Raw genomic sequence first — 17,953 nt, forward strand, 5'->3', positions numbered from 1 at the left:
AAATTTTTCTACAACAATAACTTTAGCTGAAACTCACAATTTTTGATAAGGAAAATTCTTGTTTTCATTCGACTTAAATTTAAGTTTTTCGTTTTAATGTAGGATGTTTCTTTATCACTCTTAATGTTTCAATCCATATGAAGGGGGAACTCAGTTACTATAACTCTTAGCCCTTCTCTGCCCATTTACTGTTTCCACCTTAGAGGAGATAAAGTATCTTATCTGTGTGGCATATTTAGGAAGAATAAATTGGGCACGCTTGGCTCAGCTCCACCATCTTTGTTTTGTTATTAACCTGACTTTGGGACATAGATGTTGATTCAGCTCCTCCAGGGTTAGGGCTGGTTCTGCAATTCTGCGACAGGGTAAAGGGAAGGCCTACTTCATTCCAAAGTTGTCTTTGTCTATATCTGAGTGGCTAAGGCAACCTAATTCTATTGCTCAATAAAAAATTCTGTTTCTTGCACCGCACAGGGGTCATGCTAATCTTCTCTGTATCATTCCAATTTTAGTATATGTGTTGCTGAAACAAGTACAAAAAGTTCTGTTTCTCTCTCCAGTGAGTTAGTTGTTTCACCTTCCCCCTTCTGGCCAGTTCATGGTCTTATTTCTGAAGTTATTTAGAATCTAGGTGGCATGCTGATTATAACACCCCCTCAGAAAAGTAGATATTCATTATGAAATTATTTCAGTACAGTTTTACATTTCCAAAATATGTATTTTTTTCCTATTGATTTCTAATTCAGTTGTGTTGAGGTAAGAAAACATTGTATGTTATGGATTCTTTGGTTATTTTCAAAAACCTCCTTTGTGGCATGGTTTTCTGATTAAATTTTGTAAACATTCCCTGTGCGTGAAAAGACACGAAGGGCAGTTCTGTGTTCATTAGTTCGAACTTGTGAATTTGTTTTGTCTAGTCTTTTAACAGTTTTATTGAGATATAATTAACGTAACTTAAAATTAACTCATTTAAGTGCACAATTCAATAATTTTATTTGCAGAATTACACAACCATCACCACGATCGTTAATAATTTTCTGCGTTCTTTTTCTATTTTCTGAAGCTGCGCTAAGAATAGAACAATATTATGAGCCACATTTTATTATAATTTTAAATTTTCTAGTAGCCAAATTTAAAAGGTTAAAAAAAGAAAACAGATGAGATTAATTTTAATATTATATTTAACCCAGTAAATCTAAAATATATAACAACATTCAATTAATACAAATATATGATATTTTTACATTCTTTTTGTACAGTGTCTTTCTAATCTGATGTCTACTTTATACTTACAGCACATCCCAATTCAGACTATCTATGTTTCAAGTGCTCAGTAGTCACATGTACTTGGTGGCTACCAAAATTGGACAGCACAGGTCTATAGTCTTAACAGTTTTTTGTGTGCTTACGCTATAAGTTGCTGAGCTTGTGAATGTATGTATTTCACTCTTGTTTCTAGATGAGGTGTTGTTTTTATTGTTGTCATGACTCTCCTAATGATGCTTTTTTCCTTAAATTCTATTTTGCTTGATATTCTAGGCTTCTTTTGCTTAATATTTTCATGGTAGATCTTTATCCCTTTATTTTATTTTTTATGTTAATTTGGTTATTTTATGCAGGGTCTTGCTCTGTCACCCAGGCTGGAGTGCAGTGGCACAATCATAGCTCACTATAACCTCAAGTGATCCTCCCACCTCAGCCTCCCAAGTAGCTGGGACTAGGGGCGCACATCACCATGCCCAGCTAATTGTTTTTATTTTTTTTTGTAGAAATGGGGCCTCTCTGTGTTGCCTAGGCTAGTCTCAAACTCCTGGGCTCAAGCAGTCCTTCAGCCTTGGCCTCCCAAAGCACTGGAATTACAGGTGTGAGCCACTGCACCTGGTCCTATCCCTTTATTTTTTACTTTTATTTTTGTCCTAATGTATCATTCAGTTTTAATCTTGTGTCTTGTAAATAGCATATGATTGAAATTTTTTTCTTATACAATGTGATACACTCCTTTTAAATACTGGTGAATTTAATCCATTTAACATATATTGTGGTCACACATGTATTTGGATTAATTTCTGTTGTTTACTTTTTATTCTGTTTTTTCTTCTGTGTAAATTTGCATTAATAACTTTTACTTTCTTTTTCCTATTGATATGAAAATTTGCGTTACATTGCTCTTCTTTTAGTGGTTACCATTAAACTTTAAAACAATTTATGGAGGTATGATTTGATATAATAAATTACACATATTTAAATTGTACACTTTGGTAAGTTTCGACATAGGTTTATATGCATATATATCACATATGCATATGTATATCACATATATATCACATATGCATATGTATATCACATATATATCACACATATCATACACATATGTAACAGATATGTATGTATATACCTGCGAAACCACCACCACCACAGTCAAGATAATGAAATATTAACCACCCTAAAAAGTTTGGCAATGCCTTCCTTCTTCACCTTCCAACTTTTCCTTCATCCTCCCCTCGCCACCCTTCTCCATGCCCAGGCAACTACAAATCTGATTTTAGTCACTATAGATTGCTTTGCATTTTCTACAGCTTTGTGTAAATGGAATCATAAAGTCTGTACTCTTTTGTATCTGTCTTTCTGTCACCATAATTATTTTGAGATTTATACATGTTATTGAGTACATGGATTATTCATTCCTTTTTATTGCTGAGATGTATTCCATTGTGTGAATATACCATGATTTGTTTACTCATTTACCTATTGATCAACATTTGGGTTGTTTCTAGTTTTTGGCTATTACAAATAAAGCTGACATGGACATTTGTTGTATGGAAATATGCTTTCATTTCTATTGGGTAAGTATATCTAGGAGTGGAACAGTTGGGTCACAGGATAAGTGTGTGTTTAGATTCATAAGAAATTGCCAAGCTCTTCTCCAAAGGGGTTGTACCATTTTACAATCCCACCAGAAGTGTATGAGAGTGCCAGTTCCTCCACTTCCATGCCAACACTTGGTATAGTCAGTCTTTTACATTTTAGTCACTCGAATAGGTGTATTGTATTATAGTATTTGTGATTTGAATTTTTGTTTTCCTATTGACTACTGACATTGCACATCTCTTCAAGAGCTTATTTGCTGTTTGTATGTCTTGTATGGTGAAGTATCTTCAAATATTTTGTCCATTTTTTCTGTTGGGTAACTTGTTTTCTTATTATTGAACTTTGAGAGTTTTTTATATATATTCTGGATACAAATCCCTTGGGTATACAATTTGCAAATATTTTATTTCAGTCTGTGGCTCATCTTTATTTTTAATTTTTAAATTTTATTTATGTATTCATTTATTTATCTATGTTTTGGAGACAGGCTCTCACTCTGTTGCCCAGGCTGGAGTACAGTAGCACAAACATAAATCACTGCAGACTTGACATCCTGGACTTAAATGATTCTCACACTTCAACCCCAAAGTAGCTGGAACTGCAGGCACACGGCACTGCACCAGGCTAATTTTTTTTCTTTTTAGAGATGGGGGTCTCACTATGTTCCCCAGGCTGGTCTTGATCTCCTGGCCTCGAACAATCCTCCCACTTCAGTTGTCTTTTATTTTTTTAACAGTGCCTTTTGAGCAGAGAAGTTCTTAAATTTGTCATTCAAATTTTTCCTTTGCAGAAGGTGTTTTTGGTATTTGGTTTTTGGCCCTGTGTACTTCCTTTTTATTTTTGCAAGCATAGCAATTTATAGTTTAAAATATTTTGTATATTTTATCCAGCATTTCTGAATATTTGTAGTAAAGGTGTTCTGCATTATTTCTGCCCATTATTCTGCAGTAACTAATAAGTGTATGTTTGAAATTTTTATTAGTTTATAATATATAGGAATATCAACCTTCCCATTCTTTTTTATTTTTTTGTATTTATTTATTTATTTATTTATTTATTTATTTATTTATTTATTTATTTATTTATTTATTTAGAGATGGAGTCTCACTCTGTCACTCAGGCCAGACTGCAGTGGCACTATCTCAGCTCACTGCAAGCTCCGCCTCCCGGGTTCACGCCATTCTCCTGCCTCAGCCTCCCGAGTAGCTGGGACTACAGGTGCCCACTGCCACGCCTGGATAATTTTTTATATTTTTAGTAGAGATGGGGTTTCACCATGTTAGCCAGGATGGTCTCGATCTCCTGACCTCATGATCCGCCTGCCTTGGCCTCCCAAAATGCTGGGATTACAGGCGTGAGCCACCGCACCCGGCCCCCATTCTTTTTTTTTTTTTTTTTAACCCATTGGAGTCTTTATAAAATCTATAGTTTACCATTTGTATTTCTGCAGGCAGACAGTTGTATGTTTTTTATAATGTCTCTGTCAGTAAATCAAAGGTAATCAAGATCAATTAATAAAAATTCAAGGGTTAATTTATGGGTTAACTAATCATTAATATGATTTAATGCTTTAATTAATAATACTATTGCAGTTTGAATTTAAATGAATTGAATTGATTTGCAGTAGCTATGCAGAAACTTAAAAGATATTTCTTATTTTAATGGTCACTTTCTATTTGCACATTTAATATCTGACTCCTTTTTTACTCTTTTATTTTGAGATCACAAAATTTGTCCAGGATAGACATAGAGCTAGAAGAAACAGACTTCGTAAAGATCAACTAAAGAAACTTCCTGTACATAAATTCAAGAAAGGTAAGTATTTGTTTTCTAAATAATTATCTTTATTTAAGACTGCAGGATGACTATACTCTTTAAAAAAATTTTTTTTTAAATTATTATACTTTAAGTTCTAGGGTACACGTGAACTTAAGTTCTAGGGTACACGTGTGCAACGTGCAGGTTTGTTACATAGGTATACATGTGCCATGTTGGTTTGCACCCATAAACTCGTCATTTACATTAGGTATTTCTCCTAAAACTATCCCTCCCCCAGCCCCCCATCCCCCAACAGGCCCTGGTATGTGATGTTCCCCTCCCTGTGTCCATGTGTTCTCATTGTTCACCTTCCACTTAAGAGTGAGAACACGCAGTGTTTGGTTTTCTGTCCTTGTGATATTTTGCTGAGAATGATGGTTTCCAGCTTCATCCATGTCCCTGCAAAGGACATGACCTCATCTTTTTTTTTATGGCTGTATAGTATTCCATGGTGTATATGTGCCACATTTTCTTTGTCCAGTCTATTATTGATGGACATTTGAGTTGGTTCCAAGTCTTTGCTATTGTGAATAGTGCCACAATACACATGCGTGTGCATGTGTCTTTATAGTAGCATGATTTATACGCCTTTGGGTATATACTCACAAATGGAATTGCTGGATCAAATGGTATTTCTAGTTCTAGATCCTTGAGGAATTGCCACACTGTCTTCCACAATAGTTGAACTAATTTGCACACCCACCAACAGTGTAAAAGCATTCCTATTTCTCCACATCCTCTTCAGCATCTGTTGTTTCCTGAGAAAACAACAGATTTCTATTTCTCCACATCCTCTCCAGCATCTGTTTTTTCCTGTTTTTTTTTTTTTTTTTTTGAGACGGAGTCTCACTCTGTCACCCAGGCTGGAGTGCAGTGGCGTGGTCTTGGCTCACTGCAACCTCCACCCCCCAGGTTCAAGCGATTCTCCTGCTTTAGCCTCCCAAGTAGCCAGGATTATAGGTCCCTGCCACTGTACCTGGCTAATGTTTGTATTTTTAGTAGAGACGGGGTTTCACCATCTTGGCCAGGCTCGTCTTGGACTCCTGACCTCGTGATTCACCACCTCAGCCTACTAAAGTGCTGGGATTGCAGGTGTAAGCCACTGTGCCTGGCCTGTTTCTGACTTTTTAAGACTATACTCTTGTACTACCTTCTGTGTCTCTACCATAAACTCTGCCTAACGCTAAGTAGACTTTCAGTTAAGAATGAATGTGAGAGATGATCTTTTTTGCTGTGATGACCTAGTGAAGGCAGGAGAGGGATGCACAGTCTGCAGATAATTTAAAAACAATAATTAAACTAACCAAAATGCTTATAAATATTATCACCATGTGCCATTAGTTCTAAACAATGTCAGTGGATAAAATATTTTTCTGCACCAGGTGGACTACTCCCACTTACCTTCCTCCTATTCTGTCTCCCATGGTATAACACTGTATAGTGTTGTATTAATTAAACACATAGGTAGCTGTTATATATCATCACTTATATATATCATCTTAATTTTCTTACTTTTATGAACTATATACTATTATTATTTTCCCTTTATAGATGAGGAAAAATAGGGTCAGGGACATTAGGAATTTTAATATCACATAGCCAGTATTGACAGAACTACAGGAGAGGTGTGACTATAATACCATAGCCAATGTAAGTTTCCCCTATAGTATAGTTTCTCTGTGGTTTAGTGATCTTTTAGTGCAGATATGTACTTGATAAATCCTTTTGGCTAGCACTTCCCAGACTTCATTTTCATATACGAGCAAAAGTATTCTGTTTTTTAATTCAGCAGTGAAAAAGTGTAGGGAGTGGCGGGAGAAAATAGAGAAAAAGACAATAAAACATAGTTCTGCCACATTTTTATTTTTCAAATAATAAAATGTTTTATAAACCTGCCATTTACCATTAACATTTAAAAAACAGAACACTTAACAACAAAAAAGTAGGAAAAAGAACATCATGTTAAAATAATGAATAGACATTTCTAAAAATGCACTGCATTTTACGTTTACATTATCATTATACAGTGATTTACATTATCATTATACAGTGTGGATTAGTTAACAGTTTTTTTGTTTTGTTTTGTTTTTAAGAGATGGGGTCTCATCTCACTGTGTTGCTCAGGCTGAGCTTGAACTCCTGGGCTCAAGTGATCATCCCACCTCAGCTTCTCACATAGCTAAGACTATAGGTATGTGCCCCTGGGCCCAGCTTGGATTAGTTAAGATTTCTACATAGACCAGAACTAGTTTGAAGATTAGGAATTACTTTTTTAGGCTTCATTTTGTGTGTTAAAAATATGTTTAAAAAGGCTGGGCGCGGTGACTCACACTTGTAATCCCAGCACTTAGGGAGTCCGAGGCAGACGGATCACGAGGTCAGGAGATTGAGACCATCCTGGCCAACATGATGAAACCCCGTCTCTACTAAAATACAAAAAATTAGCCATAGTACCAGCTACTCAGGAGGCTGAGGCAGGGGAATCACTTGAACCTGGGAGGCAGAGGTTGCAGTGAGCCAAGATCACTCCACTGCAGTCCAGCCTGGTGACAGAGCAAGGCTCCATCTCAAAAAAAAAAAAAAAAAAAAAAAGTTAAAAAAATGGTGATATTGTCCTGGGTTTAAAGGGAATGCGTGTCATTGGCTTTTCCTCTGAGTAAGATGGGTAGCTATAGTAGGATTTTGAACAGAGGAGAGAGAGAATGTCTCAGTTAACTGTTAAAAGGATCCTTCTGCTGGCATATTAAGAATAGGTTATTAGAGGGCAAAGGGTGTAGACAGAACAGACAGGAAAGTTATTGTAGTAATTCAGGTGTGATATAAATGTGGCTTGGGCTGATTATCAGTGGAGGAGAAGAAATCTTCAAATACTGGCTATATTTGGAGATGGAATATACTGAATTTACTGATGGACTGGATATTGGGAGAGGAGACAAGGATGACTCCAGATTTTTTGGTCTGAACAACAAAATGGATGGTCTGTCTATTTAAGGAAAGTCCTTAAATAGAAATAAGGATGGTTAATGTATGAAAGAGCAGGTTTTAGCAGGGAAATTGGAAGGTTGGTATTGAACATAATGGAATTTCAGATGTCTATTAGATGTTAGAAATGAGTCTGGAGTTTAAGACAGAGGTCTGAACTGGAAATACTGCCACGAAAATATATTTATATCATTAGACTGGATGAGATTACCAAGAGAGTGAGTACAGATAGAAGAATACCAAAGACACTGTGGGGCATACCATCATTAAGTAGAAGAGGAATCAGAAGTGGCAGCAGTGGAAACTGAGAAGGTGTGACCAATTACACAGGAAGAAAATCAGGAGAGCATGATTTACCAGAAATCCAGTGATGCAAATCTATCAGGGAGCAAGGAATGCTAACCTGTGTCAGTGCTCCTGAACATACGTAAGATGAGAGCTCAGTATTAACCATTAGAGACTATTGATGATCTTGATGAGCAGTTGACAGAGTGATCATGCCAAAAATCTGATTGTAGTAGATTTAAGAGATAATGGAAAGAGAAGAATTGGAGATAATTTTTTAAAGAAGTTTAACTAAAAAAAAGGAGCAAAGAAATGGGGTCATAGCTGGTGGGGGAAGTTGAGTCAAGAAATAACAGCATGTTTGTTTGCTAAAGGAAATTGATGATGTAGGTGACAGATGGGAGAGTTCCTGTAGTGTTCTTGAGAAGGCAAGAGGAGATTGGATCTCTTGCACAAAAAGGCGGACTGGCCTTAGGTAGTATCATAGAGACTTGAACTAAGAGAAAGTAGAATATGTGGGTAAAAAATCACAATAGGTGGGTATTTGTAGTGGTGTGTCTGTGCAAATGTTCTTTGCTTTCATTCCTCTCAGTTACTTAGGAAATCACCAACTGAGGGTGAGGACAGAGGAGGAGGTATTGGAGCTTTTAAGAACAGAGGTATAAAATACTATTATTCCAGGAGAGTAGGAGGAGGAATGGACTAGGGAAATATAATATGGTTGCTTGGCAGCCTGAACCCATCAGCATAACTGTTTTTCTCTATGGAGTGGTGTTTTATCATCACTTTTTTCAAAATGTGAAGTATAACACTTATACAGAAGAGTATGTAGGATACATATTTCTAGAACCATCCAGTTCAAGAGATAGAACATTACTACCACCCTAGGAGCTATTATGTTCCCTTCTAGATAAATAATCCTTTCTTGTCCTCTGGAGGTAATGACTATCCTGGCTTATGATAATTTCACTGCCTTTCTCAAGTTGTACCACATATGAATGCATACCTAAACAGTTGGCTTAATTTTGCCTATTTTTGAATTATATTTTTCTTACCTCTTATTAATTTTTTAATGAAATTTATACACTTTATTGCATGTAGGTATAGTTCATTTACTTTCATTCTGTCTTTTAAAGATTTTACTTATCCACTTTACTGTTAATTGACGTTCATTTTTTTTTCAGTTTAGGGCTATTATAAACGATACTTTTGAGAATATACTTGTACATATATCCTGCTGCATATGTCCATGAATTTCTTTAGTATGTATACCTAGAAGTAGATTAATTTGATCATAGTATATACCTATTTTCAATTTTATTGGATAATGCAAAATCATTTCCAAAGGGATTGATGGTACCAGTTTCTACTCTCACCAACAGTGTATAGGAGTTCCTGTTGTTCCATATATTTATCCAATACTTTGTACTGTAGGACTTTTAAATCTTAGCCATTCTGGTGGGTTTATAACTCATTGCTGTTTTACTTTTTATTTCCCTTCTAGCAATAAGGTTAAATACCTGTCCACATTATTTGCCAGTTGGATTTTCACTTTCACGAAGTACCTTTCATGATATATGCCCATGTGTCTGTTCCATATGTGGGAGGAATTCTTTATATGTTCCTACAAGCCCCTCTGGAAGTGTAGTGTATGGTAATTTAGTTCTTCAATAATTTTGTGTGTTTTAACTGTCTTTTTCTAGTTTATGGACCAAAATTCTTGATTTTCATGGTAGTGTTCTTCTATTTTTGTTTTGTTTTGATTTGATTTGTTTTTTTGAGATGGAGTCTCCCTCTGTCTCCCAGGCTGGAGTGGAGTGGCATGATCTTGGCTCACTGCAAGCTCTGCCTCCCAGGTTCACACTGTTCTCTTGCCTCGCCCTACATGCACCCGCCACCATGCCTGGCTCATTTTTTGTATTTTTAGTAGAGACAGGGTTTCGCCATGTTAGCCAGGATGATCTGAATCTCCTGACCTCATGATCCGCCCACCTTGGCCTCCCAAAGTGCTGGGATTACAGGCATGAGCTACTGTGCCCAGCCTCTTCCATGTTTTTAGAGAACGTTTTCTATCCCAAGATTATATAGATGTTATTTTATATTACCTTCTGAAAGCTTTATATTTTTGTCTTTTGTGTTTAATCCACATGAATTGATTGTGTAAAATTGGAGTCCAATTTGAGTTTTTTTCCAGTTTGATATTTTATATGAGGGTATCCAATTGTTCCAGAGCTAATTATTGAAAATACACTGTTCTACAATGTCACCTCTGATATAAATTAAGGTCCAGATATGTGTGGGTTTGTTTCTGGATTTCTCTTGGTTTTATTGTTTAACCATGTATCAGTATCACACTGTTTCAGTTACAGTAGGTTTATGGTAAGACCTAATAGAGCTAGTCTTCCTACTTTGGTTTTTTTCAATAGTGTTTACCTATGTTTAACACTTTGCCTTTCCACTTAAAGGTAAAAATCGACTTGCCATGGCCACCCCACCTCCAAGTATATGCACACACACAAAAAAAAGATTGTATTTTTTATTGTAGCAGAATACACACAGCATAAAATTTACCATTTTAATCATTTTGAAGTACCTTCACGTTGTTATGCAACCATCACCACCATCCATCTCCAGACCTCTTTATCTTCCCAAACTGAAACTCTGTACCCGTTAAACAGTAACTCCCCATTTCCACTTCCCCTTAGCCACTGGCATCTACCATTCTACTTACTGTCTCTGAATTTGACTATGTAGGTACATCACGTAAGTGGAATTACCTGATATTTGTCCTGTTTCTGACTTATTTCACTTACCATAATGTTTTCAAGGATTATCCATGTTGTAGCATATATCAGAATGTCTTTACTCTTTCTGGCTGAATAATAGTCTGTTGTGTATTTTTACCACATTTTTTTTATTTATTCTTATTAGTGAATACGAGTTGGTTACACCTTTTGGCTATTGTAAATAATGCTGCAATGAACATTGATAAAAAAAAGTATCTGTTTGAGTCCATGGATTCAATTATTTTGGGTATATACCAAGGAGTGATATTGTGTAACTTTATGAGGAACCTGGATACTGTCTTCCACAGTTACTGTACCATTTTACATTCCCAGCAGCAATGCTCAAGGGTTCATATTTTGCCACATCCTTGTCAACACTTGCTGTATTCTGTTCTTTTGTTTTAAAATAGCTATCCTAATGGGTATGAAGTGGTACCTTAATATGGTTTTATTTGCATTTCCCTACTGACTAATGATGTTGAGCATCTTTTGTGCTTATTGTCCCCTTGTATATTTCCTTGGGCAAATTATCTGTTCAAGTACTTTGCTCATTTTCAGTTGGGTGGTTTATCATTTTGTTCTTGAGTTATAGGAGTTCTTTGTATATTCTAGATAACATGATTTGCAAATATTTTTTCCCATTCTGTCAGTTGTTACTTTCTTCATAATGTCCTTTTATGTACAGAAGTTTCAAATTTTGATGTAGTCCAATTTACCTTTTTTTTTTTGCTTATGAAGGATATTAAAGAGTACCTCAATAAATGGAAAAGCATCCCACATTCATGGATTGGAAGACTTAATATTGTTAAGATATCAAGACTACCCAAAGCATTCTACAAATTCAGCACAATTCCTATCAAAATTCCAAGAACTTTTTTGCAGAAATAAAAAGTTTAAATTTTGATTAAGTTCAGTTTACCTTATGATGTCATATCTAAGAATACATTGCTAAATCCAAGATCATAAAGATTTACCCCTATGTCTTCTTCAAAGTTTTATGGTTTTAGCTTATATTTAGGTCTTTTATCAATTTAGAGTTCATTTTTATATATAGTAAATATGAGGTAGGGCTCCCGGCTTATTTTTTTGTATGTGGAAATCCAGTTATCCCAGCACCATTTGTTGAAGAGACTGTTTTCTCATTGAATATCTTGGCACTCTCATCAAAAATAAATTGGCAATAGATGTATGATTTTATTTATGGACTGTCAGGTACATTCCTTTGGTCTATATGATTATCCTTATGCCAGTCCCACACTATTTTGATTACTCTAGTTTTGTAGTAAGTTTTGAAACTAAGAATTGTGAGTCCTCTACATTTGTTGTTCTTTTTCAGTACTTTAGCTATTCAGGGTCCTTTGCAATTCCATAATAACTTGAGAATAATTTGAGGATAGAACTTTCTATTTTTGCAAAAAAGTTATTAGAATTTTGATAGGGATTGTGCTAAATTTGTAGATTGCTTTGGGTAGTCTTGACATCTTAACAATATTAAGTCTTCCGATCCATGAATATGGGATGCTTTTCCATTTACTGATGTCTTCTTTAATTTCCTTCAGGAGTGTCATGTAATTTTCAGTCTATAAGTCTTCAATCTCCTTAGATTTATGTCTAGGTATTTTATTATTTTAGATACTATTATAAATAGAATTCCTTTCTAAATTTCTTTTATGGATTGTTCATTGCTGGTATGGAGAAACGCAACTGATTTTTATGCATTGATCTTACAACCTACAGGTTTGATGAATTTGTATATAGCGCTGGTAGCTTTCTTGTGGATTCTTGGGGATCTCCTATATAGCAGATTGTATTAGCCTGTTCTCACACTACTATAGGAAATACCCAGGACTGGGTAATTTATAAATGAAAGGTTTAATTTACTCACAGTTCCACATTGCTGGAGAAGCCTTAGGAAACTTATAATCATGGTGGAAGGCAAAGGAGAAGCAGACATCTTCTTCATAGGGCATCAGGACGGAATGAGGGCAAGCAGGGGAAATACCAGATGCTTATAAAACCATCAGATCTCGTGACACTCACTATCATGAAAACAGCATGGGGGAACTGCCCCCATGATCCAATTACCTCTACCTGGTCCTGCCCCTGACATGTGGGGATTATGTGTATTATAATTCAAGATGAGATTTTGGGTGGAGACACAGCCAAACCATATCACACATCATGTCATCTGTGAATAGGTGTAGTTTTACTTCTTTCTTTCCAACATGGATTTATTTCATTTTCTTGTGTAACTGCTTCTAGAACTTACAGTACAATATTGAATAACAGTGGTGAAAGTGGCCATTCTACTTTCTTTCTGATTTTAAGGCAAAAACTTGGAGTCCTTCACCAGTGAGTATTTTAGCTGTCAGTCGTTGTTGTTGTTTTTAATAAATGCCCTTTATCAAGTTGATGAAGTCCCCTACTATATAGGTTCATTTTTTTGGCATGTTGAAATCTACTTGTTCCAGCATTATTTGTTGAAAAGACTGTCCTTTCTCCCTTGAATCACCTTTGCTCCACTGTTAGAGGGCAGTTGACTATATTTGTGTGAGTCTTTTTCTGGAATCTCTATTCTGTCCCATTTATCTGTTTATTCTTTCACCAGTACCACACCGCCTTGATTACTGTACTTTTGTTTTGTTTTGTTCTGAGATGGAGTCTTGCTGTGTTGCCCAGGCTGGCGTGCAGAGGTGCAGTCTCAGCTCACTGCAACCTCTGCCTCCCAGGTTCATGCAGTTCTCCTGCCTCAGCCTCCCATGTACCTGGGAGTACAGGCATGTGCCACCATGCGTGGCTAATTTTTTTTGTATTTTTAGTAGAGACGGGGTTTCACCATGTTGCTAGGCTGGTCTCGAACTCCTGACCTCAAGTGAGCCGCCTAGCTCCGCCTCCCAAAGTGCTGGGATTACAGGCGTGAGCCACCATGCCGGCTGATTACTTTATAGTAAGTCTTAACATTGGGTAGTGTCAGTTCATTGACTTTGTTTCTTCAGTATGGTGTTGGCTGTTTTGGTCTTTTACCTTTCCATATGTACTTGTGAACTAGTTTGTTATCCAAAAGAATAAATTGCTGAGATTTTGATTGGGATTGCATTGAATTTATAAATCGAGTTGGGAATCCTGCTTGGTCATGGTGTATAATTTTTTATATGCTGATATTCAGTTTTCTAATTTTGTTTAGGATTTATCATCTATATTCATGATAGTTACTAGTCAGTAGTTTTCCTTTCTTGTGATGTCTTTGCCTAGTTGTGAGATTTGGATAATAACTGGCTTCACAGAATGAGTTATGAAGTATACCCTCTGCTGTTTTCTGGAAGAAATTATAAAGAATTCGGGTAATTACTTTCCTGAGTGTTTGGCAGAATTCACTAGCGAACCTATCTGGATATGGTGTCTGATGTTTTGGAAGATTATTAGTTATTGGTTCGGGTTCTTTAATAGACCTAGGCCTATTCAGATTGTATATTTCTTTTTGTGTGGCTTTTGGCAGATTGTGCCTTTCTGAGCAATTGGTACATTTTATCTGTTACCAGATTTGTAGGCATAGAATTGTTTAGTATTCCTTTATTATTGTTTTTATATTCATAGGATTAATAGTGATGACCCCTTTTCTAAAATTTTTGATATTAATAATTTGTGTCTTTTGTCTCTTTTTCTTGGTTCACCTAGCTAGATATCGATTTCGTTGATCTTTTCAAAGAACAATATTTTGGTTTTGTTGATTTTCTGTATTGAATTTCTGGTGTTTTTTGGTTGTGTGTATGTGTGTGTGTGTGTGTGTGTGTGTGTGTGTGTGTGTTTGAGATAAGGTCTCACTCTGTCACCTAGGCTGGAGTGCAGTGGCACAACCATGGCTGACTGCAGCCTTGACTTCCCAGGCTCAACCAACCCTTCCACCTCAGCCTTCCAAGTAACTGGAACTACAGGTGTGTACCACTGTGCCCGGCTACTTTTTAAATTTTATTTCTGTAGAGACAGGGTCTCACTATGTTGCCAGGTCTGAATTCCTGTCCTCAAGTGATCCTCCCACTTTGGCCTCCCAAAGTGCTGGGATTACAGGCATGAGCCACCACACCCAGCCTGATTTTCTGCTTTTACTTGCATTGATTTGTTCAATTTTTATTTCTTTTTTTCTGCTTACTTTGAATTTAATTTGCTCTATTTCTAGTTTCTTAAAGGTAAAGCTTAGATTATTGATTTTAGCTCTTTCTTCTTTTCTAATATATATATTCAGTGCTATAAATTTCCCCGCACTGCTTTCATTGCATTTTACAATTTTTTAATTATATATAATAGTTGTACATATTTATGGCATACGTGTTATATTTTGATATGTGCATACAATATGTAATGATCAAATGCAGGATAATTGGGATATTCATCACCCCAAGCAATGATCATTTTTGTGTATGTGTTGGGAATAATTCAAAGCTTCTCATCTAGCTATTTGAAATATATAACTTTATTGTTAACTATAGTTGTCTCACCATACTATCAAAAACTAGAACTTACTCCTTCTATTTTTGTACCCAAATTTTCTCTCTTGCCTGATTGCCCTAGCCAGAACTTCCAACACTATGTTGAATAGGAGTGGTGAGAGAGGGCATCCCTGTCTTGTGCCAGTTTTCAAAGGGAATTTTTCCAGTTTTTGCCCATTCAGTATGATATTGGCTGTGGGTTTGTCATAAATAGCTCTTATTATTTTGAGGTACGTCCATCAATACCGAATTTATTGAGCGTTTTTAGCATGAAGGGCTGTTGAATTTTGTCAAAGGCCTTTTCTGCATCTATTGAGATAATCATGTGGTTCTTGTCTTTGGTTCTGTTTATATGCTGAATTACATTTATTGATTTGCGAATGTTGAACCAGCCTTGCATCCCAGGGATGAAGCCCACTTGATCATGGTGGATGAGCTTTTTGATGTGCTGCTGAATCCGGTTTGCCAGTATTTTATTGAGGATTTTTGCATCGATGTTCATCAGGGATATTGGTCTAAAATTCTCTTTTTTTGTTGTGTCTCTGCCAGGCTTTGGTATCAGGATGATGTTGGCCTCATAGAATGAGTTAGGGAGGATTCCCTCTTTTTCAATTGATTGGAATAGTTTCAGAAGGAATGGTACCAGCTCCTCCTTGTACCTCTGGTAGAATTCAGCTGTGAATCCCTCTGGTCCTGGACTTTTTTTGGTTGGTAGGGTCTAAATTATTGCTTCAATTTCAGAGCCTGCTATTGGTCTATTCAGGGATTCAACTTCTTCCTGGTTTAGTCTTGGAAGAGTGTAACTGTCCAGGAAATTATCCATTTCTTCTAGATTTTCTAGTTGATTTGCGTAGAGGTGTTTATAGTATTCTCTGATGGTAGTTTGTATTTCTGTGGGGTCCGTGGTGATATCCCCTTTATCATTTTTTATTGCGTCTATTTGATTCTTCTCTCTTTTCTTCTTTATTAGTCTTGCTAGCAGTCTGTCAATTTTGTTGATTTTTTCAAAAAACCAACTCCTGGATTCATTGATTTTTTGGAGGGTTTTTTGTGTCTCTATCTCCTTCAGTTCTGCTCTGATCTTAGTTATTTCTTGCCTTCTGCTAGCTTTTGAATGTGTTTGCTCTTGCTTCTCCAGTTCCTTTAATTGTGATGTTAGAGTGTCAATTTTAGATCTTTCCAGCTTTCTCTTGTGGGCATTTAGTGCTATAAATTTCCCTCTACACACTGCTTTAAATGTGTCCCAGAGATTCTGGTATGTTGTATCTTTGTTCTCATTGGTTTCGAAGAACATCTTTATTTCTGCCTGCATTTCGTTATGTACCCAGTAGTCATTCAGGAGCAGGTTGTTCAGTTTCCATGTAGTTGAGCGGTTTTGATTGGGTTTCTTAGTCCTGAGTTCTAGTTTGATTGCACTGTGGTCTGAGAGACAGTTTGTTATAATTTCTGTTCTTTTACATTTGCTAAGGAGTGCTTTACTTCCAATTATGTGGTCAATTTTGGAATAAGTTCGATGTGGTGCTGAGAAGAATGTATATTCTGTTGATTTGGGGTGGAGAGTTCTATAGATGTCTATTAGGTCTGCTTGGTGCAGAGATGAGTTCAATTCCTGGATATCCTTGTTAACTTTTTGTCTCGTTGATCTGTCTAATGTTGACAGTGGAGTGTTGAAGTCTCCCATTATTATTAGATGGGAGTCTAAGTCTCTTTGTAAGTCTCTAAGGACTTGCTTTATGAATTTGGGTGCTCCTGTATTGGGTGCATATACATTTAGGATAGTTAGCTCTTCCTGTTGAATTGATCCCTTTACCATTATGTAATGGCCTTTTTTGTCTCTTTTGATCTTTGATGGTTTAAAGTCTATTTTATCAGAGACTAGGATTGCAACCCCTGCTTTTTTTTTGTTCTCCATTTGCTTGGTAGATCTTCCTCCATCCCTTTATTTTGAGCCTATGTATGTCTCTGCATGTGAGATGGGTCTCCTGAAGACAGCAGACTGATGGGTCTTGACTCTTTATCCAGTTTGCCAGTCTGTGTCTTTTAATTGGAGCATTTAGTCCATTAACATTTAAGGTTACTATTGTCATGTGTGAACTTGATCCTGCCGTTATGATATTAACTGGTTATTTTGCTTGTTAGTTGATGCAGTTTCTTCCTATCCTCGATGGTCTTTACATTTTTTGGCATGTTTTTGCAATGGCTGGTACCGGTTGTTCCTTTCCATGTTTAGGGCTTCCTTCAGGGTCTCTTGTAAGGCAGGCCTGGTGGTGACAAAATCTCTAAGCATTTGCTTATCTGTAAAGAATTTTATTTCTCCTTCACTTATGAAACTTAGTTTGGCTGGATATGAAATTCTGGGTTGAAAATTCTTTTCTTTAAGAATGTTGAATATTGGCCCCACTCTCTTCTGGCTTGTAGAGTTTCTGCCGAGAGGTCTGCTGTCAGTCTGATGGGCTTCCCTTTGTGGGTAACCCGACCTTTCTCTCTGGCTGCCCTTAAGATTTTTTCCTTCATTTCAACTTTAGTGAATCTGGCAATTATGTGTCTTGGAGTTGCTCTTCTGGAGGAGTATCTTTGTGGCGTTCTCTGTATTTCCTGAATTTGAATGTTGGCCTGCCCTACTAGGTTGGGGAAGTCCTCCTGGATGATATCCTGTAGAGTGTTTTCCAACTTGGTTCCATTTTCCCCCTCACTTTCAGGCACCCCAATCAGACGTAGATTTGGTCTTTT

The 17,953-nt window shown here is 36.5% G+C and overlaps 1 protein-coding gene and 1 pseudogene across 7 annotated transcripts in view; one reads left to right on the forward strand and one right to left on the reverse strand.

Moving 5' to 3' along the window:
• RNF13 (ring finger protein 13) overlaps positions 1-17,953 on the forward strand; it is a 182,875-nt gene that overhangs the window by 130,754 nt on the left and 34,168 nt on the right. For all 7 annotated transcript variants that reach the window (XM_023215411.1, XM_026449834.1, XM_026449836.1 and 4 more), the window contains one exon: positions 4,590-4,683. In XM_023215411.1, the coding sequence (XP_023071179.1) occupies positions 4,590-4,683 (94 nt within the window). The remainder of the gene's footprint in view (positions 1-4,589; positions 4,684-17,953) is intronic.
• Positions 444-532, reverse strand: LOC111544768 (annotated as a pseudogene).

The sequence above is a fragment of the Piliocolobus tephrosceles genome, chromosome 2 (genome assembly GCF_002776525.5).
Source record: "Piliocolobus tephrosceles isolate RC106 chromosome 2, ASM277652v3, whole genome shotgun sequence".
Taxonomy (NCBI): Eukaryota; Metazoa; Chordata; class Mammalia; order Primates; family Cercopithecidae; genus Piliocolobus; species Piliocolobus tephrosceles.